We start from the raw sequence: 25,003 nt of genomic DNA, 5'->3' as shown, positions 1-25,003 counted from the left end.
CACACAGCAAGATGGGGATGGGGATAGCAAGAGTAGGATGAGGACAGGGATATAGGGAGCTGGACAGGGCCTGGGGCAGGGCAGGGATGTGGAGACCAAAACAAGGTGGAATGGGGGCACTGGGAGCAGGACAGGGACGAGGACACAAGGAGCAGGACAGTGATGGGGACAGTGGGAACAGGGCTGTGGGTGGACACCAGGAGCAGGATGGAGGCAGTGGAAACAAGAAGGGGACAAAGATGCTGAGAGGGGAATGGGGACATAGTGGGACAAATATGGAGGCACTGGGAGTAAAATGGGTGATGGGGACACTGGGAGCAAGATGGGGAAACAGGATGAGGACAGGGACGTAGGGAGCTGGACACAGACTGGGGCAGGGTGGGATGGGGACATCAGGAGCAGAAAGGGCATGAGGAGGACACGGGAAGCAGGATAGGGACAGAGACATGGAGAGCAGGACAAGAATGGAGGCACTGGGAGCAGGGCTGTGAACAGGGACACCCGGAGCAGGATGAAGATGAAAGCATCAGGGGACCAGAGACATTGGGAGCAGGCTGAGATGGGGAATCAGAAGCCAGCCAGGGACAAGGAACAGGGAGCAGGATGAATACAGGCACATGGGGGGCAGGACAAGAATGGGAAAGTGGGAACAGGAGCAGGATGGGGACACTGGGACAGGTGTGGGGATGGGGGCATCTGGAGCAGAATGGGAATGAGGGCATCAGGAACATGGTAGGGACAGGGACACGGAGCACAGGGCAGGGACAGGGTGGGGACAAGGGACACCAAGAGCAGAGTGGAGGTCTGGGACAGGGACAAGGGCATTGTCAGGGAGGGACAAGATGAGCAGGGTGGGAACAGAGACGTGGGCAGCAGGGCACGTACACAGGAGCAGGATGGGGATAGGGACATCAGGAGCAGAGTGGAAACCAGGGATGCTGGGAGCAGTGTAGGGACAGGAGAAGGGTGGGATGAGGAAATCAGAAGCAGGACAGGGACACAGGCACTGCAAGCAGGATGAGGTCAGGGACACAGGCAGCAGGACTATGATGGGGACAGTGGAAACAGGATGAACAACAGGGACAGGATGAGGGCAATGGGACCAAGAAGGGAACAAGGACACTGGGACCAGGGATTGGGACATGGGGAGTAGGAAAATTATGGAGGCACTGTGAGCAGAATGGGTGATGGGGACAATAGGAGCAAGAAGGAAATGGAGAGAGCATAAACAAGGTGGGGACAAGAACACTGAGAAGCAGAACAGGGACTGGGGTAGGATGGAGACAGGGAGACCAAAGCAGAGTGGGATGAGGAATCAGGAGCAGGACAGGCACAGGGACACGGGGAGCAGGTGGGGACAGTGGGAATGGGACACCAGGACCAGGGTGGAGGCACTGGGAGCAACACAGGCATGAGGACAGGACAAGCAGGACTCCAGTCAGGGTCGCTGGGAGCAGGATGGAGACAGGATGGGGGCTCATCCCACGAGGAGATGGCTGCTCAAGGTGCCATGTTCTGTGGGAATCTCCCAAATCCCTGGGGATGGGGACAACTGGGGGGGGTCGTCAACACAGGGTCAGTAATTGCTGATGACACCCCCGGGGTATGTCCCAGAGCTGAGCCCTGACCACCTCATGTCACAGATGGCATAACTTGGTCCCCACGTTTACCTGTGCCACGGCCGGGCAGGCACATCCCTCGGGGCATCCCGCACCCGCACAGATCCCTTTGTGTGGGGAATTTCCAGCCACGTAGCAGGGCCTGGGGTCACGGGCTGGGGTCAGGGGCTGGCCGCAGAGCCCCCGCTCCCAGGGCAGAGCAGTTTCCTGGAAAATCCCCAGCTCAGGTTTGCGGCTCTCAGCCCCGCTGCGGGTCAGCGTTTTCCAGCTGCTGGGAAGAGCCTGCGTGAGAACCGGCTCCTTCCCACGGCCTCTCCGGGGTGACGGCCGGGGCCATGCCCGCAGCCGGGGCGATCTTCTGGGCATTGCAGGGATCCCCGGGCTCTGCTCTCCGAAGGCAGGTGCGACTGGCAGCGATGCCCACCCGCGGGCGTGCCCAGGACCCCGCCCGGCCCCGGTATCCAGCCCCGGAGAGCACGGGGCTGGGATGATGGATGGCTTCTTCCTACGATGAACCCGCCCAGAGCAGCCGAGCGCTCGGCTCCGGAGCCAGGGGCCATCCCCGAGCCCCGGGACGTGCAGTGCAGCACCGAGCTCCGCCAGGCTCCGGACACGGATCCTGCTGCAGCCCCGGGGTTTGCTCCAGGCCTGGTCCCTGGGGGCCCAGTGGGTGCCAGGGTTGCATTCTGCTTGCATCAAGCCAGGATTGAGCCCCAGTTTCCCCCAGGACACGGGGAACATGCCATCAGTGAGGCCACAGTGCCAGGGCAGATGTAGGAGGTGAGGGAGACTCTCCTGGAACTGCCCGGCAGGAAAGGCTGAGCCTGGGGACAGAGCTGGGGCCCCAGGACTGCATCCCTGGAAAAGCTGAGCCTGCTGATAGGGCTGGAGCCCCAGGACTGCATCTCTGGAAAAGCTGAGCCTGGTGACAGAGCTGGAGCCCCAGGACTGCATCCCTGGAAAAGCTGAGCCTGGGGACAGAGCTGGGGCCCCAGGACTGCATCCCTGGAAAAGCTGAGCCTGGTGACAGAGCTGGAGCCCCAGGACTGCATCCCTGGAAAAGCTGAGCCTGCTGATAGGGCTGGAGCCCCAGGACTGCATCCCTGGAAAAGCTGAGCCTGCTGATAGGGCTGGAGCCCCAGGACTGCATCTCTGGAAAAGCTGAGCCTGGTGACAGAGCTGGAGCCCCAGGACTGCATCCCTGGAAAAGCTGAGCCTGCTGATAGGGCTGGAGCCCCAGGACTGCATCCCTGGAAAAGCTGAGCCTGCTGATAGGGCTGGAGCCCAGCATGGTGCATTTCCCTTCCTGCTGGGCCATGGGGTGGGGCAGCACCACACCCGGGGGGGTGATACGGATGTGGCTGACAGGAAATCCTTCCCCTCCCTGGTTTTGATGCTCCCCTGGCCTGAATTATCCCCCACAACATCCAGTTTCCACAGAGAGCCAGCACCTGATGGGCTGGATGGATGTGCTTTCTCATGACTGCTTCCTATCCCATGGTTCTGTCAGCCCAGTGCCTCCCAGTTTCCACCAGCAGCTGGCAGGTTTTGGGAGCAGAGGAGGAAGCTGTCCTTGGCTTTACCCTCTGCTCCCCCTGTGCTGATGCCCCAGGGCCATCCCAAGCCCCTCCAAGCACAGGGATGCTCTGGGACAGGTTCCCAGGAGTCCCACTGGGATGAACAAGTCTGCCAGAGCCAAACTTGGCACAGCAGCATCAGGGCAGGGCCAGGCCAGCTCAGGCTGGGGGCAGCCAGGGGACAGGGAGGGCAGGAATGTCCCCAGGAGATGTAAATCAGCCTGGTTCCACAGCACAGACTTGGGACAGAACTGGGGCAGAGTTCAGAGAGAGAGACAGAGCAGGGGAGTGGAGAGGGAACACCAAAAACCTCTTAGAGGATGAGCAGCTGACAAAATCCCTGAAAACTTGGAAAGACTGAGCGAGAAAGGAAAAAAAAATAGGCCTAGGCTTGCTGGTCCATTCACTACCACAGGCAGGAGTGGGATAGCTGGGAGACAGGGAGTCCTTGGGAGTGGTACAGTGCTGACAAGGGGGAACTGGGGCTGAGGATGGGAGAAATCCTGTCAGTGTGTACTGGAAACACTGGGAAAGCAGAGCCTCCCCCAATACTGCCATGTCTGGGCACAATCAGACTAAACCCAGCCTGGAAGTTTGTACTAAACGTTTACAAGGGTTCAAAAAAGGGGTACAAAAAGGTCAAAGCCACACTCATCTCTCCACCTGGGGAGGCTGGTAAAGCACTGACCCCCCAGCATTCCCCCTTTCTCAGCTGCCTGAAATGCTTGACACAGTTGAGGCCCAGTCCTCAGGAATCCATATTGACACTGCTCAGCTCTGTGTGCTGGAAGAGCCTATCCAAAGGGAAAACCTTGCTGGAGGCAATAGCAGCTGGAGACTAGTAACTCAAAATGGATCAGGGTTCTGGGTGTGGGCTGCTCCCCATATGGAGAATGCCCACAATTGGTCCATAGAGACTTCTACAGCCATGGAAGTGACTGAGGAGCAGCTCCCTGCCTGCCCTGAGCCTCCAGGAGCAAGGGCTGGGCAAGCAGGGATGGGGAAGGACCAGCAGGTGCTGGCCAGGGCTTGGCTCAGCCCCCATGCCAGGGCAGCAGGTTCACATGGGGTAGTTGAGAACGACATCTTGCTTGGCCAGCTCCAGCAACATGGGGTCATCGAAGAACTTGCTGATGCTCACGTCCTCACTCAGGCCCTGCAGGGTAACACAAAGCCAGGGTTACTCTCCACAGCCACTGCCCAGAGAACCCACTGAAGAGACCTTGTGTCCCACAGTAAGACAAATTTCAGATGCCTGAAGGCATTTAACACCCCTCAGGAACCTGCACACAAGTGGCTCCTGCTGCTGAGCACATCTACCAGCTCACTGCTCCCCACAGGGGAGCTTGACTGTCTCTGCTCCCTCTGCAGCCCCTCAGCTCACTTAATCAGCATAGAAACCAGTTCCTGCTGTTTCTGCTGGACAAGGGGGCTACACCAGGCCACTGAGGGGTCAGAGGGGCAGGGGAGGGAGCAGGGCTCAGCAGAGGCCCCAGGATCCTGTTTTGGGCTGGAGTCACTGATGGGACTGACCTGCTCTGACAGGCAGCATGGGGGAAGTCCTGGGGCACAAAGGACATCAGATCACTCTGGGAACACAGAGGGGTTGTGGCACCCCAAGGGACAACACTGTCCCAGCTCAGCTGCTGGGACAGAGGGACAGTACAGGGATTTGTCCCAGATGTACCTTCCTACGCCTGGTCTTGATCATGAACTCCCTGGCCAGGTGTGGGGCTGGCTGCGGCTCCAGCGGCCGGATGACGATGCTCTTGTCCAAGGGGTCACCAGGCACAATCTGAAACACAGCACCAGGATGTGAGCGTGATGCTGGGGCTGGTGCAACCTCCTGGAGACCCCAACTGCAACAGGAAACATCCCTGGGTCCCACAGACACCCCACCACCCCTTCTGCTCTCCTGGCACACAAACTCATGTCACTGCTGGTGATCATGCCTGTGAGAAGTCAGTAACACAGTGCTGGAAATCCGAGCCAAGAACATGTCCCTTCCTCAGGGAGTACTGCAAGTACTGAACACCTCCTAACACAACAACCCATGCAAGTCCTGGTCAGCACAAGCCCTCCACAAACCAAGCACACTTATTGTGTCAGAGCTGAGCCTTGGGCTTTGACACATCCTTTACAGGCCAGGGCTCAGACTGCAGCTGCTGCTCTCATAAAGCTGTACCTCAAACCACTGTGCACCTCACAGCTGTGGCTCCCACAGGACCTGATCTGCCCCAGACACAGAAGTGGCCAGAGAACAGTATTTTGTCCCAAACTTTGTTTCCTACAGGTTTAAACCACCACCTCTGAGAGGCAAAGCTGAAGTGTGCCAGAGATCAAACTTCCTATGGCAGATCAGTGAGTCCAAGCCCCACTCTAAGACTTCTGCTGCCCAGGCTGCAGAGCATGAAGTGAACCCAAACAGTTTCCCTCCTTCCAGGGGGAATGTTCTCTCCCCAGGCACTGCAGGACCTAGACACTCAGCCAGCAGCAGCTTCCAGGGCTTCCTCACTAGGGCTGGGAGTGATGGGACTTAGAAGGAAGCCCTGGCAGAGATGGAACAGCTGGTGCACAAAGCCTTCCCAAAATCCTCTGAGGATGTTCTCCAGAGCTTTCCTGCTCTGTTGGAGCTGTGGCACTGAGAGCACCTACCTGGTGCCTGATCCTACCTGTCCCTCTTGCCCATCTCTCCAAGGCATGGACTCACCTGCCAGTGGTGGAACACAGAAAGAGAGAAGGCTTGTCCCTGTGTGTGGGTCCTCAAGTCTGTCTCAAACCCAAAGGAATCAATGGCTGGGATGAAGGCTTTGATGGTGTAGAGGGGAGAGCCTGGAATTGGAGCATCCTGTGTCACGTGGCCTCTGCAAATGTGTCAAAGGATCAGCCTTCCTAAGTGTGCCAGAAATATGGACTGCTCTGGTGGGAAGGGACCTAGAACCCCACACAGTTCCACCTCCTCTAGCATGGGCAGGGACACCTTCCACCATCCCAGGTTGCTCCTGCCCAACCTGGCCTTCCAGGGATCCAGGGGCAGCCACAGCTGCTCTGGGCACCCTGTGCCAGGGCCTGCCCACCCTCACAACCAAAAAATTTCTTCCCAATACCCCATCTAACCCTGTTCTTAGCAGTGGGAAGCCACTCCCCCTTGTCTTGGCACTCCAGGCCCTTGTCCAGCTCTCTTGGAGCCCCTTCAGGCATTAGAAGGACCCTAAGGTTTCCCTGGAGCCTTCTCTTCTCCAGGTTGAACCATCCCAGATCTCCAACCCATTTTCACAGGAAGTGGCTCCAGCCCCCTGAACATCTTCCTGGCCTTGTCTGGAGCCACTGAAGAAGGTCCAAGTCCCTCCTGTCCCCAGGGCTGAGCACAGTGCTTTGTACATTCTCCTGTCTGACACTCAGGAAGAACCAGGCACAACCCAAAGGCTGTGTGTGACCCTGAACATCCCTCCCACACTGCTGGGGGCCAGGATCAGTCAGGAAGCTTCCAACTGTCACTTCATTCAGACTTCACCCTCTGCAGCAGTGCCAGGGCTGTGGAACTCTCCAGCAGCCCAGACCCCAGCACTGCTGCTCTGCACAGCCCAGTGCTGGCAGCAGGAGCAGCTCACCTGCGGCGGGCCAGCACCGTGTACACGGCAGACACGCAGTCAGCAGGAGCCTGGACCTCCACAAAGTAGTAGGGCTCCATCAGGCGAGGGGTGGCCTGTGAGGGGACAGGGACATGAGCCACTGAGCCTCCTGCAGCACCAGCACAGCTCAAGTTCTCTGGTCAAACCCTGATCTGCCCCATGGCTGCCCAAACCAACATCACAAACACTGAAAGGACCTTTTCTCCCTGTGAGCATGAGTCACACACCTCCCCCTCCCATACCCACCCTTCCCAGCAAGCCCAGCAGGAGCAGGAAGGGGAGAGCAAGCAGATGCACAGCAGTTTCCATCCAGGCTGGAACACAGGCCTGCAGGATGGTGTGCCAGCCCACAGGGGCCTGCAGACATTGCTGGGTGAATGAGCCTGTGCCCCCTGGGGCAAACCTCACCATGAGGAAGGCAGAGTAGACCACCCTGCGGGCCGTGGGGATGATCTGCCCCCCGCCCCGGTGCAAGGGCTCCTGAGCAATCACCGCGTCCAGGATCTTGAACTTCACATTGCGGATCACTGCCAAGGGAGAAATGACAGCCAGTCACCCCGGGGGACGTCCTCTGCCAGCACCAAACATGTCCCCAGATGCCCAGAGCCACCAGCAGCTCTCCTAAATTTAATTCCAGCAGGGAATGCATGACCACATCAGAAGCCTGCAGATCACAGAATCATGGAGTGATTCGGGCTGGAAGGAGCCTCAAAGCTGATCTAGTCCAACTCCTTGCCATGGGCAGGGACACCTTCCACTAGACCAGGCTGCTCCAAGCCCAGCCTAGCCTGGGACACCTGAATGCTGAGAGATGGAAGAATTTAACCACTCTCATCATCTCAATTTCCCCACAGGTCCCACTTACATTCATCACAGAGGGGCCCTTCCCTGGTCCCCCACTGGAAGCCCTGCACGATGCTGTCCTTCACTGAGCCCAGCAGAGACTTGTCCACCTAGAGACAGACAGACAGACAGACAGACAGCTTCAGAGACCACACCTCATCACAGCCAGTAACACCTAGTGTTTAAAAGCCAGTTTCCAAAAGAGCAGCAGGGTCCCCCCATGCCCACCTCTCCCTCTCACAGCTCAACAGCATCAGCACTATGTAATTTTCAGAGCACTATGAATTGAGTCCACATTTTGGTGGATCCTGAAAGGCAAAGCCATTAGCTGCAAATGTTGGCAAGCTGAAGACATTGGCCTAAACAGCAACACCTGCAAAATAACAGGTGACCTGGAAACCAGCATGGGATCATGGTGGGGAAAGTGCAGCAGGTCTGAGCTGTGGCAAACAGTGAGCACCTCAAAGGCACCAGGGCCTTGCTGAAAATTCTGGGAGGAGTGGGCACCTCCTGGCACCACAGGACAGATTTCACTGAAGAGTGGCCTTCACTCCTCACCTCTGAGGGCAGTGTGTCATCTACCAGGATGTTTGGGCCAGTGGCATCTGGCCCAAAGGCCCAGATGGAACGGGCAGCCAGCAAGTCCCAGTCATATTTGGTCTGGAAGAATTCACCCAGCTTCTTTCTGATAGAGAGAAAGGGAAGAAGCTTTATGAAACAAGAGTCTGACCTGCACTCACGATGTATTTACAACCCTGTTCCCTTCAGGCACAGTCTCAGCCAGAGATGCTCACAGACTGGCTGGCAGGAAAAGCAAACCAGGATCCCTGCCCAAAGGCTGCTGCCTGATACTGTGCACCCTGCAGATCCCAGCACTCCCTTTTTCCCCAGTTATTTACTTCCAGCTGGACTCCTGCACTCCCAGATCACTCATACCTGTTCCAGGTTATCTGCACCACTTCGTTCTCAATGTCCTCTGCCAGTCCCTTCTCCAGGGGCTCAGCAATCATTGTGATCTTGTTCCTGAGGAGAGACAGGCACCATCAGCTACAGTGATGCAAATGGGAGTAAAGACCATAGGGACTGGCAGCCCTGCACTGCAAGAAAGACATGGAGGGGCTGGGATGTGTCCAGGGAAGGGAAAAGAGCTGGGGAAAGGTCTGGAGCACCAGGAGCAGCTGGGGGAATCAGCCTGGAGGAAAGGAGGCTCAGGGGGGACCTTCTGTCTCCCCATAACTCCCTGACAGGAGGGTGCAGCCAGGGTGGGGGTCAGACTCTGCTCCCAAGGAACAGGGACAGGATGAGAGAAGTGGCCTCAAATTGAGCCAGAGGAGGTTTAGGTGAGATATTAGGGAAAAATTCTACACAGAAAAGGTTGTAAAGGCCTGGCACATCTGCCCAGTACAGTGGTGAAGTCATCATCCCTGGAACTATTAAAAGAACATGTGGATGTGGCACCTGTAGACATGGTTTAGTGGTAAATATGAGGGTGGCATTGGGTTGACAGCTGGACTTCATTTAGGGTATTTTCCAACCTTAATAAATCCATGAGTCTGTGATTCTCTGATGCACCCAGCTTGGATGCAGTTGAATTGATGAAGTCACCTGCACCCACTGCTGCTCCTGTGTCCTTGTGAACACAGCCCAAGTGCTCAGCTACTGCTCCCCAAAGCCTGTGCAGCCCCAGAAGGAAACAGCTGAGGGACAGGGTGGCTCCAGCCCTCCTGTCCCATGTCCAGGCCCTGTCCAAGGCTGCAGGAAGGAGCCCAAAGTGTCTCTAGGAACTGTGTCTGACACACCAGATGCTGCCTCAGAGAATGCCCCAATGCCTGAAACCCACCCCCAGCACAGGTCATTCCATGTGCCCAGAAGGTCAAAGCCTGACTAAGACTGGGAACAACCTGGTTGTTGGAAGCTGCCCCTGCCCACAGGAGGGCTTGGAACTGGATGGTCTTTAAGGTTTCTTCCAACCCAAAACATCCTGTGATCCTGTGAAGACTGGAACCTCTCTGATCGCAGAAATAAGGCAGCCAAACATGGTGAGATTGTCTCAGAATAAAGAAAGGAAGAAGAATCAAAAATCACAGGGGGACACAAGGGAGCCAACTTCAGCAGATCATGGTTTCTCTGAAAATTCAGGTATGGGAACATCCTGCACACAAAGATCTCCCTCGTGTTCCCTCCCAGGCCTCCCTCCTCCAATCACAAGCACTGTGAGGTGCTGGAGGAGGGAGATGTGAGCAGCTGCAAGGCTCTAGGGCATCACCAGGAAGAACAAATCCAAGATTACATATGGATGAGAGAAAACCTAACTCTTGCTCATGGAATTATTGAGGGAGTTACTGAAGGCAGCACTGGGCCCTTTGGCACCTGCTCCAGGATCCTAGAACACCACCAAGAACTGCTTTTCCCTTAGGGAAAAGGGAGGATGTGGATCTGTCTTTATTTCCTCCATTCTCAGAGCTCCTATACAGCAAAGGACCATCCCTGGGACTCTGGTGTGTTCCTGAGGAGCTCAGGTTAGTGGGACATTGCTCACTCAGGCATGTGCCACTTGGTGGCCAACAGCCAGTGGGAACAGCCCCCTAGGATGGGATGGACCCTCCCTGTGCCCCCTCCCACGCCCAGCTCACCCAGAGCCCTTACTTCTTGTTGGGTGTCTCAGCAAAGCACTTCAGGGAAGATGTTTCCACTACTGTCTCACAGAATGTCACCACTGGATCAGCCACCTAAAAGAACAAAGGGTTTGTAAGGTTTCCAGTACTTTTTTGTTTGTAAAAAGACTCTTTGAAACTTCTGAACACCTACAAGCAAAAACTGGTTCAACTGGTAGTGTTTTAATCAGAGTTGTGTATGAAGCACTGAGGTGTTCAAATGAGACAGGAAAACTTAAATCCAATCCCAGGTATGAAAAATTCTGCTCAATTATTTATTTGATGCTAGCCAGGCAATGGCTGAAGTACAGGGGAAGGCTGGAATATGGAAATGGAATATGGAAAACTCCTCTCCAAGCCAATGTGCAGTGTCTCAGTCCCACCAGTGTGAGTCAGGCTGTAAGAGGCCCTTTTACACCCTCACAGGAACGTGACAAAATCCATGGTATATGTTCAGGTAGGCTCTTTTTCTCATCCTTCTGAGAGAGGGGACCAAAACCCTGTGCAGGGTTTCCAGCAGGAAAATGCCTCCCTCACTGCCTCACCTTGATGTCGATCTCGGAATACATCTTGCGCAGATCGTGCATCACACAGTCCAGGTACAGCTCTCCTGTGCCCAGGATCACGTGCTCCCCAGACTCTTCCACCTGGAACACAACAGAGGGATTCAGCTGGCAGCCCCCTGCTCACAGCTCCTGCCTTCCAGGCTCCTACTCAAGCCTGAGGAAGGATCAGCCTTAAAGACACTTGTTAGAGTCAGAACAGCCCAAGGAAAGCTCCCACAGCCTTTCCCAGGAGGAACTGCTGCTAGGCTCTGCAGAAAGCTGCTTCCCTGGCACAGCAGGGTGTGTATTTTTCTGCTGGATTTACACTTTTCTGCTATTTCTACATAATTTATGAGACCAACTGAAATAGCATGGAAAGAGCCACTATAAACATAACAACCTACGGTAACAAACCTGATTACTTTGAAGATCAGCCCAGAGGGTGCCCCCAGCATTGGCTGGAAACAGCCACACACACAGAATCACAGAGGAGTTAAAGCTGGAAGGGACCTCAGGAAATCATCTAACCCAACTGCCCCCAGCAGTACCTTGGTTGTAAGTGAGGGGTAGCTCTTGTTGACTTTGCGGAGACCGTCCAACATTTTGGGGAGCTCTGAGGGGTTCACTGGCTCCACAGCTATTTTGATAACAGATGTGGTGTTGAACTTCAAGGGACGGAAGATCTGAGCCTGGAAACAGAGGACAAAGAGCTGAAACTGCATCCCTGCACATCCTCAGGGTGAGACACAGCATGGAAAGCTCTGCTCTTTCCCTCAGCAGCTCTTGTGCCCTGGCACCATGTCAGATTTTTTAGCCTCAGCTAGAGAGGGTAAACAATCCCTAAAGAGGGATTCTTTACCCCACCAACCAGGGGAGCTTTTGGGCTGTACCCCACCAGCCTGCCTCCCTGGAAGGCTGAGCAGTGCCAGCCAGGCTCAGTACCTCCTCATTGCCCCGAGGCTCTGTCACAGTCGCTGTCTTCACTATGGGCTGGTCCACGCCCTCAATCAGCACCCAGTTACCAGCAGGAACCCTGTTCACCTCAATGTGATACCTGAAAGGCAGGAGAGCACTACTGCAGCCTCAGACCTTCCAGCACCTCCCTCCTCCCTCTCTCTGGCAGCTCTCCCTCCCTCCCAGTCCCTCCCCTGACTCCAGGTGACTTCTCTCCCAATGAACACATTGCCAGAGCTTTCTGTACCTTGCAACCGAGATCCAGAGGCGTCCCACGGTGCAGATCTGGGAATCCTCCTCATCTTCCAGGGTGTAGTTCTCCCCAAGGACCTTCACAGGCTGCCCAGCATGGATGGTGCCACTGAGCACCCTGCCAAAGGCGTGGAACTGGACACCATCATCAGTGCTGTACATCTTGGTTGTGTGACACATCAAGGGACCCTTCCCGTGACAGAGAGACAGAAATGAGCTTCTTTCAAAACATAGTCAAGGAATAGACACAGACCTGGCAGGACTGGAATTTGATGATCCTTGTGGATCTCTTCCAACTCAGAATATTCCATGATTTGTGGATAAAAGGGATTAATGGGCTGGAATTCAGAAATAATTGTTTTGATTTGCCAAGTGATTCAGTTCCTGCCACTTTAAGCTTTACATCTCCTTGCCTTGTATGGAAAGCCCTGGAATTACTGTTGGTGGACTGCTCTGGAGCTCCTGTCCTTACTCTTGTAGAGCAGCAAATGGTGGCTGGGACAAAGTCATGAGGAAAAATGTCACCTGCTGGCCTGCAAACCTGCTCAGGGCAGAGCACCTGAGCCCCCCAAGATCAAAGGTTCCAAAGGTCACTGGACCTTCCACATGGTCACTCCACACTGGTGATGTGGTGACAGTCACCACTGTGGAGTTTTATATGGATGATCACAACTCATTAAAAAAAAGATTAATTTTCTCTGCAGACATCAGAGCAAAAGTCACAGGCAAATTTCTCACTCAGCTGCTGGCGTTGGTGGCTCCAGACAACTCCGAATGACAGCTCAGTGCAAGCTGTTGGAGGAGGAAGGGTTTGCAGGGCTGGGAGAGGAAAGGTGCTGACTAACTAACACAGGGTTATTTTTATCAGCACCATGCAGTGTTTTAGAGTTTGGAGAGAGAAACAAACTTCAAGCAAAAGGAACAAAAAGACTGCAAAAGGACATAAAACCACTCTGCAGCTCCCACATGCTCTGGAGTCCTGACCTAGTCCTGTTCTTCTCTGAACACTGTGAAACAATTCCCTCTCTCCAGGGCTGCCCTGGCAGGCAGCTGAAGCTCCTTGGAGTGAAGAGATTTGTTCCAGCATCGGATGAGAGGTTTCAGAGTGCTGCAAGTCAAATCTGTGCAGATAGCTGGCTGGGAGGCAGCTGCCCTGGCAGGGCAGGGGCAGCAGAGCCTGCTGGCCTTGGTTCTGCACACCCAGAGCAAACACAGGAGCTTCCTTACGTCAGGGTCGCACTCGCTCATGGCCTCCCCCAGGTCGGAGTCGACGCCGCCGGTGTAGGTGTGCTCAATTTTTGTCTTGGCCCCCACTTTTGGGGAGGGAATGTGCTGCACACACATGTCCACAAAGCCTGGAACAGGAACACTCGGTGAGGACAGGGTCAACCAGAAATGGACTCCATAAACACAAGGCAAAGCCATGGAGACTGCAACACCCACAGCAGCAGGGGAGAGGTGAGCAGTGTCTCAGGCTGTCCTGTGGGCAAGTGGTGTCATGGTTTAGATTTGGGAAACTGAGCAGGATCTGTGCAAGATAGCACTCCTTGGCCAAAATATAACCCTCAACTCTTGGTGTGAGGAGAGGGGATAGAGGGAGGGTTGTGGAGGGGAAGACAAACAGCCTGTACCTGTGAACTCCCCAAAGAACTTCTTGCAGACGAGCCGCAGGAGGGGCCGGATGTTCAGTTTCAATTCCTCTTTGGTCAGGTGGATGCCAAGTTCATCCAGAGTCCTGGGCAGGGTCGTGTCCACATCCCCCACCACCTGCAAGACAACAAGTCCCACTCTCAGGTTCACTGTGGGGGTCCCAGTCAGTAACTGCCTAGTGCAGCTTCATACACCAACCACCACCTGCAGGGCTCTGGACCTGCACTGCTTTAGAGCTCACACAAGATGGGTCAAATCACAGAATTGTGGAATCATTAAGGCTGGAAAAGCTCTCTAAAATCACTGAGTCCAACCATTCCCCGAGCACTGCAAAGGCCACCACTAAATCATGTCCCCAGGTGCCACACTTACATGGCTTTTAAGTCCATCCAGGCATGGTGACTCCACCACTGCCCTGGGCAGCTGTGCCAGGACTGAACAATCAGTCCTTCCCTTTGGGGGAAGAATTTTTTCCTAATCTCCAATCTAAACCTCCCCCTGTACAACCTGATGCCATTTCCCCTTGTCCTGTCCCTGTTCCCTGAGAGCAGAGCCCAACCCCCTCCAGATGCCCCCTCCTGTCAGGGAGTTGTAGAAAGAAAGAAGGCACCCCCTGAGCCTCCTTTTCTCCAGGCTGAGCCCCCCTCAACATCTCCTCATCTGACTTGTGCTCCAAGTCTTTGCTCCAAGTCTCAGCACTGTCCCTTGGCTGCTATCAGAGCACACAAGGAAGAGTAAGGACTGTTCTATTCAGTGCAAATACAGCGCTGGAATCACAAGAAATAACAATTGTTCTGCAGCCCCAAGCCCACCCTGTGCAGATCCTGCTGCAGAACAGGACAGGACCAGACCCCCAGCCACCACCCAGTGCCCAGCCCCAGCTGCTCCTGCCTGGAGCTGTGGGAGGGAGAATGACCCTCACAGACCTGAGCCAAGATCTTGTACAGGGGCTCCAGAATGAACTCCACGAAGCTGCGCTGGGAGCTGCTCGTCGGGGCCTTTTTGGTGAACTTGCGGCTGTTGGAGAGCAGAGAGGTGAGGAGCAGGAACTGCAGCCTGTCAGCACCCTACACAGCCTCTGCTCCTCCCAGCTTCTCCTCTTCTCCCTCCCAATCCCCTGGGAAGTTGTCAGAGACACATGGGATAAGGCTTACTCCAAATGAAGGCCAGAGGAGCCTCTCTGCTCCTGCTTGTGGGATTCAGGAGGACCACGTGGATTCACATTAGGCAGGAGGCCTGACTCAACCCTTCCCAGATACAACTCCAACACAGGATCACAGGATCAGGAGTGACCTTGGGTGGTCATCTAGTCCACATTTTACAGGGAAAGGAGGGAAAAACCCAGGAAAAAAGGCAACATTAAGACATTTAAACAGGGTTCTTACGTCTTCGGATTGAAGTAGATGTCGCCCCAAAGCCGCTTCGCAAACTCCTGGTAATTGATGTCTCCTAAAGGAAAAAGCAAATTAAAAAGTCCCTCAGATATCACTGCTTTTCTCTTAGCTTATAAATTTTTATTTTTCAGCTTTTAAAACAAGCCTGAGGATTCAGTTTAATGAACTGATGCTGATGAGTGAATGTCTCGTCCCAATTCTGAGTGAAAGATTAAGCACTGTCCTGGGGAGAGCAGAGATGAGCAGGAAGAGTCCACTGGGGATGTCCCCAGCAGCCCAGGGACACTGCAGTTCACAGCCTGGCTTCCCAGGAACACTCAGCTCTCTGCTACCCACTGGGTCAGGGCTGAGGAGTGCTGCAGGAGCCCAGCCACATCTGCTGCACTTCCAAAGGGGAATGCTGTGACAGCTGCTGCAGTGCCAAGGTGCTGGATGGGGCCTCCACCCCTCGGCCCTGCAGGCTCTGCAGCACTGTTTTCTGCCCTGCTGAACATCTCCAGGCTCCCTTCTCAGGGAGCACACAGCCAAACACCCAGTGCTGAAGGTCCAGTGGCTGTCACAGTGAATTTACAAAAACCAGAACAGGGTGAGAACCTATAGCAGGTTCCAAACCAGAGTTTGCTGTGGGCAGATGTGTGAGCACAAGGAATTTCTTGGTGGCTGTAGTCTGGACACTGATACTGCTCTAATTCATCTTAGCTGACATGTGGTGGCTGCACATACAATTCCTGGTGATCAGAATCCACTATTCCCAACTCCAAGCACCTATTCAGCTCCTGCCTTCCCCACCTGGTTGGCATCTCCTGCCAACTGTGCTGTCCTGAGCCCCCCAAAGAGGGGTCTCACCCCAGAAACTCTGAGTTAATGCTGTGACACTGAGAGCTCATTTATTGCTCCAAACTCTCAGGACACGTGACAGTCCTGACACCATCAGTCCCTGACCTCTACAATTTCATCCTCCCTCAGGCCAACTTCTCTGCAAGAGCTGGCCCAGCTGCTTTACAGCCTCTTCTTCCCCTGCTCTCAGCTCCTACAGAGCCCCAAATTCCCCAGTGGGAGACTTCAAAAACCTGGGCTGTGCAGCTGCTAATGCCAGCACAGAGCCCACTGCTACACACGGCAGATTGCCTTGAGTGGGCACCTGGGGAGCAGAAAATTAAATCCAAGCCAGAAAAAGACAGTTTCTTAAAAAAGAAAGAGGGCAAGAGTGCAAAACCTTGTGGGCAAAGCTTGTGCCCAGCTGCAGCTGAGTCTTGGACTTTTGGGAAAAGGCAGGAAGAGCTTAACTGCTTCACTCCTGAGCTGCTGACAAGGAGGCAAAGCACAACACACACACACACCTGCCTTCAACTGCTTGTTATTTCTGCATAGGGTATGAAGAAATTCTTGGCTTCTGACTCAAGAAACATTTATCAGGAGAAAATATCTTGCTAAAACTGTGTTTCTGCTTTTTAACCCCCAAGGCTCAGCTCTGCAGCACGACTCAACTCTCAGCAATTCCAGAACACAAACACTGGCCATGTGCAGGGGAAGCTGAACAGCTTAGAAAACCTCCACAAGAAAGGTTGGGAAATGAGATGTTGAAGTGCACCAGGTTTCTGGCTAATCCTCACCATATGTGTCTGCATAAATCTTTGCAAAAGACCCCAGTGTGAAGCAGATGCTGTACTGAGAGCTGGAGAAGCACACGTTCCCCAGAAGGGGAGACAGCACGAGGTTCTCGTCGGTGGAATACATGCTGAGAGGAGAAAAATAAAACCAAATCAATGTTATGAACCAAAGAAGACACTTCAACCCACTTCCCACACCCTACAGTAATGACAGGCAAGGAGTCTGCATTGCCAAAAAGCATCTTTAAACAGTCTCCAGCTTGCTTGCCATCAGAATCTCAGGGTCAGGAACATTTTCTGCCTATAAACTTCAAAGCATTAATGCAAAGATTTAAAGATCCTGGAACTAAAAAGTTACCAGCAAAAATGCTTCAGATTTCTTATCTGGGATAATTTTTCTTCCCCTAAATAAGCAGCCAAGTTGGTCAACCAAGTAAGGGAAAAGATAACACAGGGATATAATTTAATCCAAACAGGTTCAATGAGTTCACAGCCATGCTAGGCAGGGTGAATTACCCTGCTCCCAGCTGCCTGATGCCAGCACACACTGAGCAGAGCTTGTGCAAATCCACACACACTTGAAGGACTGAATGCTGTATGCAGAATGCTGGATGCAGAAGAACCCACAGAAACAATGCATGGCTACTGAGATGTCCCTCCCTTCCTGAGCAGGACTGGCAAGGAGAATGGACTGTCAGTATCATAATCCTGTTTAGGAGTTGGGACAGTAAATCCTCTTTTAGTTTTGTAGCAAGTATTTAAGAGCTTTGAGACATGTCAACCTCCAATTTGAGATACAACCGGGATAATTTCATTTGAGACATTTGGGAGCACAAATTCCCTGCTCTGGTCATATGTCCACTTTCTCTACTTTTTAATGGAGGAAAAATGAAATGGGGCAGGGAAAATAAAATCTCCTGGAGTTTGCCAGGAAGAGCCAATCCTGCTTAACTCAATGTATGAGCTGAGATGATCTTCCTGGCCCATTTTCTATAACCCAACACATCAAGAGACAAACTGATGATTTTTCAGGCACATGCAGGGCTCACAGAGAGCCATGGGACAGGGACAGCAAGCTCTAGGAATGCATCACCACAAGCACCCTCACCTGATCAGACCATTAACTTCGTCTACAATGTGTCTGAGTTTGTAATAAGCGTCTGTGGGGGGCAGTTTCAACTCCAGGATGAGTCTGTCAATCTTGTTGATGCACACAGTCACTGCCAGCCTCTCCTGCACCGCGTGCTTGATCAGCCTCTCCGTGTTCAGCATCACCTGCAGGGAGCAGCGAGCTCAGAGCCCCAGGAAAGCCTCCACAAAATGCCAGCTGGGGCATGAGAGCCAGCCAGTGACCCTCACTCTGCTGCCAGGCTGGAGAAAAGCCCAAGCTCAGCAACCAGCAATCAGCTAATCCTCCTGAAATCCAGAAATAGGTGCTAACTCAACCAAATTCCTTGAATCCAACCCTGTGGACATCTCTGACATAAATAACCTGCTCAGTTTTAGGTATCATGAGGATGGAGATGTACACAAGTCAGACAATCAGTCTACAGGCCACAGCATCACAGCAGGCTGGGCACAGCAGCCAGAGGCTTGGCTGCCTGTTCAGATGGAAAACACCCTGGTTTCCCAAACTGTCCTCCAAAAACCCTTCACCCCAGAAAGCTGAACCCACCCAGGCCTTCTTGCTAAGGCAGGAGCACAGACTACTCCAGAGGGAGGGGTGTAGGCCCCAGGGAAGGTGGCACTCACCCCCTCGGCCGCGTCGATGAAGAGCACGACGCCATCCGAGATGCGAAGGCCGGCTGTCACCTCGTCAGAAAAATTCACATGACCTTCAAAAGGCACACAAAGGGGGGCAGTGAGCAGCACAGTGAGCCCTGGTGCAGCAGCAGCACACAGGCTGGGAAGCTGTGGGGCTCTGCAGATTGCTCTGTTGCTGAGAGGCAGAATGGAGATGGTTCCTCCTCAGACGGGGACCTGGGAGCAGCTGCCAGAGCTGCCCATGGGGATTCAGCCTCAGCTCTAATGATGACTTTGGAGAATGCACACAACTTGTTTAACAGGCACTCTTCCTCACACTTGGGACTGTTTTTCTCACAGCTCTGTGCAAGTACTTGGGGAAAAGGAGGGAGATTTCTTCTCAAAGACAACAGATGCCTCCCCCCTCAAGCCTCCTCCTCTGCTCTAACCTCTCTCATCCTGAGCTGTAGCTCAGCAGATGTGTCCCAAGACCTTCTTCCCTAAAGTTTCTTCCAAGTTGATCTGTGATCCACAACAGCCTGTCAGAGGCCTGAGGAATTTGCTGAGTCTCACTGGGGGGCAACAACATTTAAGCAAAGCAGGGTCCCCCTGCACATGGCAATACCTGGGAAAGGAAACTCTACCTGTGCTACTTGAGTGAAACACCTCTTTAGTCTCACCAGCCCCCAATCAGGCCAGCTAATCAAAAACATGAGCCTGACTTGTCCCAGCCCATGGCAGGGGGTTGGAACTAGATGGACTTTAAGGTCCCTTCACCCCAAACCATCCTGGGTGATTATGGGTCAGTACTGCAGGAATGAACCCAGCTGAAGGCTCAGGACTAGGCTGGAATCAGCTATAAAAAGTACAAAACAAAGGTAAATGCTTCCCACAGTAGGATTTTCAGCACTGCAGAATCACCTGGAGTGTCAATGATGTTGAAGAGGAAAGATTTCCCTTTGGTGTCGGGGAGAACAATCGTCACTGGGGTGCTCTTGATCCCCACCCCCCTCTGAAACACAGGAAAACAGGATTACAGGTAAAGAGAAATACACAAAAGGATCACCACATACAGATGCAGAAGATCAAGGAAAAATCAGAAAGATGGAAAGAATTAAACATTCATCCTGGAAGAGAGTAATAACCTCAGATCACCAAAGTACCCAGCCCAGCTCTCCCATCTGTACTGGTCAGACTGGTGAGCCACTACTGCACCCTCCACACCTGATTTCAGCTGAGAAGGTACTACAGGCAATACCTAAGACAAAATGTGGGTGTTTGTTTGTGCTTTCACCCTCTGCTGCCACCAAGTTACACCTCAAAGCACGAGATTTGATCACATAGAGTATAAAGTAGAACAGTGACAGGAGAAAACAAAAATGCTTCAAAGGATTGTTCTGGTCATGAGACAAAATAACATTCCAACTCATGCCCAACCACATGGAATCAGAGCTAAGGAAATCAAGAAAAAATGTATTTATTTTGAAGTAAGATTTTACCACTGCTGCAAACCCCTTCCTCCTTTTTCTCTCAAAGAAAAGTGAGAATTACCCCCAGACAGGGGTGACTCTGCTGTTGATTTAACATTACACAGCTTATAAAATCATACATGATTTGAGATGAGGGAAGGAAGTTAGATCAGGAATCTTCCTGAGGCAAACAAGAGGAGCAGATTGTTTTATTGAGAAAGAAAATAACCAAAATGTGGAAGGCACAGAAAGACACTAAAATGGACAAGGAAACTGCCTACAACAACCGTGAGTAAAGCATGAGACAACTGGATAAAATCACTACAAGACCACTCACCTCCTGCTCTGTGAACAATATATCTGTGTAGCAGAGCTGCAAAGGCAAAACAAAAATCAGTCTCACATTTTGGTATCAGATATTCAGTTTGAAGCGGGATACAGTACCTGACACATCACTAAGGTAACAAGTAAGGGACAGGAGGAGAACTAGGACTGAACTCTGGCACCCCAATCCTACATTCCAGTCTCTGAACCACCTTGTCCCCATGCACTGTCGCCCTCCTGGAGGGTGTAAAGCCACCCCCTGCTCTCCAGGGCAGGAATTCCCAGCAGCTCACTCACATCCTGATCGTAGCGCTTCCGGATCTCCGGGTGTGTCTGTTCTATCAGGCAGTCAACAAAACACGTCTGGAAAAGAGCAGAGATATCCCTTCAGATAGACACAACACAACCCCATCCCTCCAGCAGCAGCACAGAGCACGCTGAGCAGGTTATTGTAAAACCTACAAATTTAACCTACACAAATATCTACAAATTTCACAGGGAAACGTAGTGCCATGACAAGGGGGAATGGCCTCAGGCTGGAGGAAAGCAGAGCTAGATGGGATATTGGGAAGGAATTCCTCCCTGTGAGGGTGGCTGCTCAGAGAAGCTGTGGCTGCCCTTGGGTCCCTGGGAATGTCCAAGGCCAGGCTGGACTTGAAACACCTTGGGATAGTGGAAGGTGTCCCTGCCTGTGACAGGTGTGGGACTGGATGGGCTTTGAGGTCCTTCCAACCCAACCCATCCTTGAATTCTACAAATAAGTGCATGAGCAGGAGGTGCTGCTGCAGAGAAGCAGGGGCCAGGCGGGCTGGCAAAGCAACCAGACAGGTCACCACCACTCCTCCTGGATACTCACAGTACCTTGCCATGGTGCAGGTGCCCACACAGAGTCACATTCCGGATCAGCTCCGAGTTGTCCATCAGATCTGCCAGGAAACTGCAGCAACAAAACACAAAAGGCTGTTGGAGGCTTCTGCTGTGTTTAAGAAAAGCAGGTGCTGCTTTTTAGCTACATTTTCTATCCAAGGTGCCCCCTGAATCCTTGCCAAACTTTTATTCTGCCAATGCCCTGCGGAGGAAGAATCCCACTTTCCAGATGGGGAGGACAAGAGAGTTGGAGTCCCAGCCAGATGGCAGTGGGTGGGAGGACATGGAGCTGGTAAAGCTGCCAGCAATGGAATATTATTGAATATTTTTCTTCTCTTCTAGTCAGTGCTGGATCAAAAATCACATCCATGTACTCAGAAGATGAAGCACTCGCACTCAAACCAAGGCAGGTAGGTAAATCGTGGTGCTGGATAACAAGCACCCCATGGAGCTTTGAAAGCAGCCAGGGGCTCCACAGACAATTAATTCTGATTTTCAAGTCTTAAAACAGTGACATTCCAGAGACTCAAGGAATTAAGTCTATTTCAAATCAGCAGCTGAGCTGGGTAATGATGAGCTGGTCACTTCTGGATGGATGCTGGCCAAAAGATAATTGAGATCCTAAATTACCACCCCTAAAAAATAATGGGAGGCTATAAAACATGGAGCCTCTGCCAGAGGCCTGCAGAGAATAAGTGCTGTCAAATAACTTCCTTTTTAAACAGATTAAATTTTCACTGATGCAACAGTGAAAATGTAAAACGTTTTGATTAAGAGCTAAAAAATACAGCAATCAATACTAACCCCGATTAAAACCTTCCTAATTGGTCTGAAAATAAGGCTAAATGGGAAATCAATAGCATGCTTGTAGGTTTCTGGCTACAGCCCACAAGGAATTGGCCCATCCTAACCATTTGTATCAACAAATAGGAGTAAAATGAATTAATTCCAAATGGAATGAGCAGAGCATACAGGGATCAGGGAAGTGGTGGATAATGCAGAGCCCAGGTCAGGGACTGAGCCAGAACAAGGGCTGAGAAAAACCAGCCCCAGCAGCTCCTGGGCTCTGCTCCAGCTCTGCTGAACCCCCCAGGCACCAAGCACAGCCCTGGGCAGCTGAGGGACCCTGAGTGAACAGCAGCTCCAGGAACAAGCTGTCCCCCCTGGAAAACACGAGGTGCTGGTGCCAGGCAGAGGCACTGCCCAGCACCAGGGAATTGCTGCTCAGCCACAGCAGTGCTGGCACCCACACCTGGAGATGAACATTTAAAACTGGGAAAAGCCCTGACAGGCCACAAAGTGGTGAGTGGAGAGATGAGCCCCAGGAGACTCCCATAGCTCCATCTGCTCATCCCAAAGAGAGACAACACACAGACATTGCACATACAGGGACACAGACCCTCTGCCCACCACAATGCAAACACTGCTCCAACATCAGACTTCTACCAGAAAAAGCAAAGCATGGTTCTTATTCCACAGAAAACTCATTTGAGATATTACATCTCCAATTTGAAATGCATTTGGATTTTTCCCAGGAGGTTTTCTCCCAGCCCTGGTGTCCAAGAAGCTGCTTTGGGACACAACCAATAGACCCACCCAGCACAGCTGCTGACTGCACAGCACTTGGCACTCACCCAGCAGCACAAAAATTCCCTATGGAAACTGCAATAGATGGGACCTAATCTGAGACTGGGATCAACCCAGAATGTCCCAATATTATGTGTGCTACACATTCACCATGTGGATATTTAACAGGTTGGCCACAGAAGCTGTGGCTGCTCCACCCCTGGCAGTGTCCAAGGCCTTGGAGCACCCTGGGATAGTGGAAGGTGTCCCTGCTCATAGAAAGGATGGGACTGGGCAGGTTTTAAGGTCTCTTGCAACCCAAACCATTCCAAGAACATTTCCTGAGCCACCAGCTGTTGCTGTGGAGCTTGATCTCAGTCCCTGAGGTGAGATTCCCCTTTGGAGTTCAACCCTACCCTGTGCTGCTGGTGGGGAGGGAGAATGTCTGTGAAATGGTCATGCACTTCTTCTTGTTTTGGGTTCAGAATCTGGGAATTGGCTGCTCTCAGGTCTGTGCTGGAGTCAGTAAGACACCAAGCCAGAGCCCCCAAATCTGCCTCCCCCAGCCCCACACTCACTCCATCTCGTAGACAGTGACTGGCAGCGTCTGCTCCATCAGGGAGAACTTCTTGGTTTTCACAGGTTTAATAATGGGCTCTAAAACAAGAGAAAGAACAACAAACTGTTCCCAGAGCCCCTGAACCAGCAGGGTCAGGAATGGCCCCCTGGAATTGCTGCTTTGCCAACAAGCCCTCAGTTTTCAGGCTGACAGATTCTCTCAGCTGTTTGTCCAAGCTGCAGGAGACAGTCACTGCAGGGCCCTTCCAGCCAAACCATTCCAGAATATAGGAATCAATCACTTAAATGCATTTACTTTTCCTTTAAATAGCCTTCTTGGCTCTACTGTTTCCTGTTCTTCCAAAGATATGTTTGTTTGGATTTGAAAAAAATCACAAGTACCCAAATCTGCACACACTAGGCAGAGTTCCTGAGGTTATGAGGGGACTCCAAAGGGGGCAGGACAGAAGGGAATATTATTTCCCTTTTCCAAAGATCCATTGAGATCCTCCTCCTCCCTCCCCACTCACCAGTGAGTGGCTGTGTGTCCTCCTCCTGCACGATGGTCTCCACCTCAGGCCCATACACCTCCTCTGCTGTGGGGTAGTACTTCTTGTCCTCGTGCAGCACCACCTCCATCCCGGGGTGCTCCTCATCGTGCTCCCCCATGTCATCATCATCGTCATCATCCTCCAGCTGCAACCAAGGCTCACCCTCAGCTGCTGTGGAGCCCCCCGAGGGGACAAGCCTGGGGTCACCCCCAAGCAAGGGACCCCCAGTGCAGCCCCAGCACCCAGAGAGGTGCTCTGGGAGCAGCTGCTGGAGGAGCAGTGCAGCTCTTCCCACAGCACCTGGGCCAGGAACAGCCCCTGGATGTGCAGCGACCCACACACAGCACAATGCAAGAACCACACCCGGGTAACACAACAGCAGCCCGTCTGCCCCCCGTGTCCGTGGGTCTTGCTCTGCCTCCCCCGGCGAGGATCCGCCTCCTGGGGCAGCTCAGCTCCCTCCTGAGGGGCTCCCGAAGGGGCACGGGCCCTCCACGGGACTGACACCGAAACCAGCTCCCAGCTCCCACCGCGAGTCCAGCAAGAACTCTCTCCTTACCCCAGGAACAGGTTTTGTAAATTCTTTAAACACCAGGCCCACTCCGACCCTCGGCATCCAGAGCCCGGCACTGCTCAGTGTCCCCAGGCCCCGCACGGGGCAGCAGCAGCCGCGGGCCCGTCCCCGCTCAGGGCCGGGGCAGGACGAGCCCCGCCCGCCCCGGGGGTCGCTGCCCCTCCTCCGCACTCACCTCGTCCAGGTCTTTGGACTCTCGGCCCAGCTCGTCGTCGTCATCGTCCGAGTCCAACTCGGGCCCGATGTAGTTCCCAAACTCGTCGTACAGGTCGGTGTCCATGCTGGGGAGCGGGAAGAGGGTCGGTGGGGGCACAGAGACCGGGGGCCACTGACCGAACCCGCTCAGGGCCCGTGGCACCCGGGGGCCCGGCCCTGCCCCAGACCCAGACCCAGACCCAACCCCAGTCCCGGCCCAGCACGGCCCCGGCCCCGCTCTCCCTCTCCCTCACCTGCCCCGGCTCCGCTCCCGCCGCTGCTCTCTCCGGCGCCGCCGCTCCCGAAGGCCCCCGGGCTGCCCTCGCCGCCTGTCGCGACAGAGCGCCCCGCGCCCGCCGCCAGCGCCGCGCCCACCGGAGAAGCGCCGGGTGGGTCCGGGCCGGGTCGGAGCCGGTTCCGGTTCCG

At 53.5% G+C, this 25,003-nt stretch overlaps 1 protein-coding gene across 1 annotated transcript; it reads right to left on the bottom strand.

Annotated features, from left to right (window-relative positions):
- Positions 1 to 3,785: 3,785 nt before the first annotated feature.
- Positions 3,786 to 24,956, bottom strand: EFTUD2 (elongation factor Tu GTP binding domain containing 2). The gene is made up of 28 exons (XM_056512030.1): positions 24,832 to 24,956; positions 24,558 to 24,663; positions 23,788 to 23,953; positions 23,278 to 23,356; positions 21,128 to 21,203; positions 20,564 to 20,629; positions 20,280 to 20,315; positions 19,395 to 19,485; positions 18,483 to 18,565; positions 17,839 to 18,005; positions 16,734 to 16,858; positions 15,112 to 15,175; positions 14,653 to 14,743; positions 13,708 to 13,843; positions 13,304 to 13,431; positions 12,072 to 12,265; positions 11,813 to 11,924; positions 11,419 to 11,559; positions 10,871 to 10,972; positions 10,318 to 10,400; positions 8,608 to 8,694; positions 8,230 to 8,356; positions 7,694 to 7,781; positions 7,237 to 7,355; positions 6,808 to 6,902; positions 5,907 to 6,060; positions 4,884 to 4,991; positions 3,786 to 4,352 (listed from the first exon to the last, which is right to left on the bottom strand). Exons 2-28 carry the CDS (start codon positions 24,660 to 24,662, stop codon positions 4,257 to 4,259), a joined length of 2,919 nt encoding a protein of 972 aa, XP_056368005.1. The 5' UTR covers position 24,663; positions 24,832 to 24,956; the 3' UTR covers positions 3,786 to 4,256.
- Between the last annotated feature and the right edge of the window lie 47 nt (positions 24,957 to 25,003).

Source organism: Oenanthe melanoleuca, chromosome 27 (genome assembly GCF_029582105.1).
Source record: "Oenanthe melanoleuca isolate GR-GAL-2019-014 chromosome 27, OMel1.0, whole genome shotgun sequence".
NCBI lineage: Eukaryota > Metazoa > Chordata > Aves > Passeriformes > Muscicapidae > Oenanthe > Oenanthe melanoleuca.
Note: the sequence above shows the minus strand (reverse complement) of the source record. Positions and strands in the feature narration are given on the sequence as shown.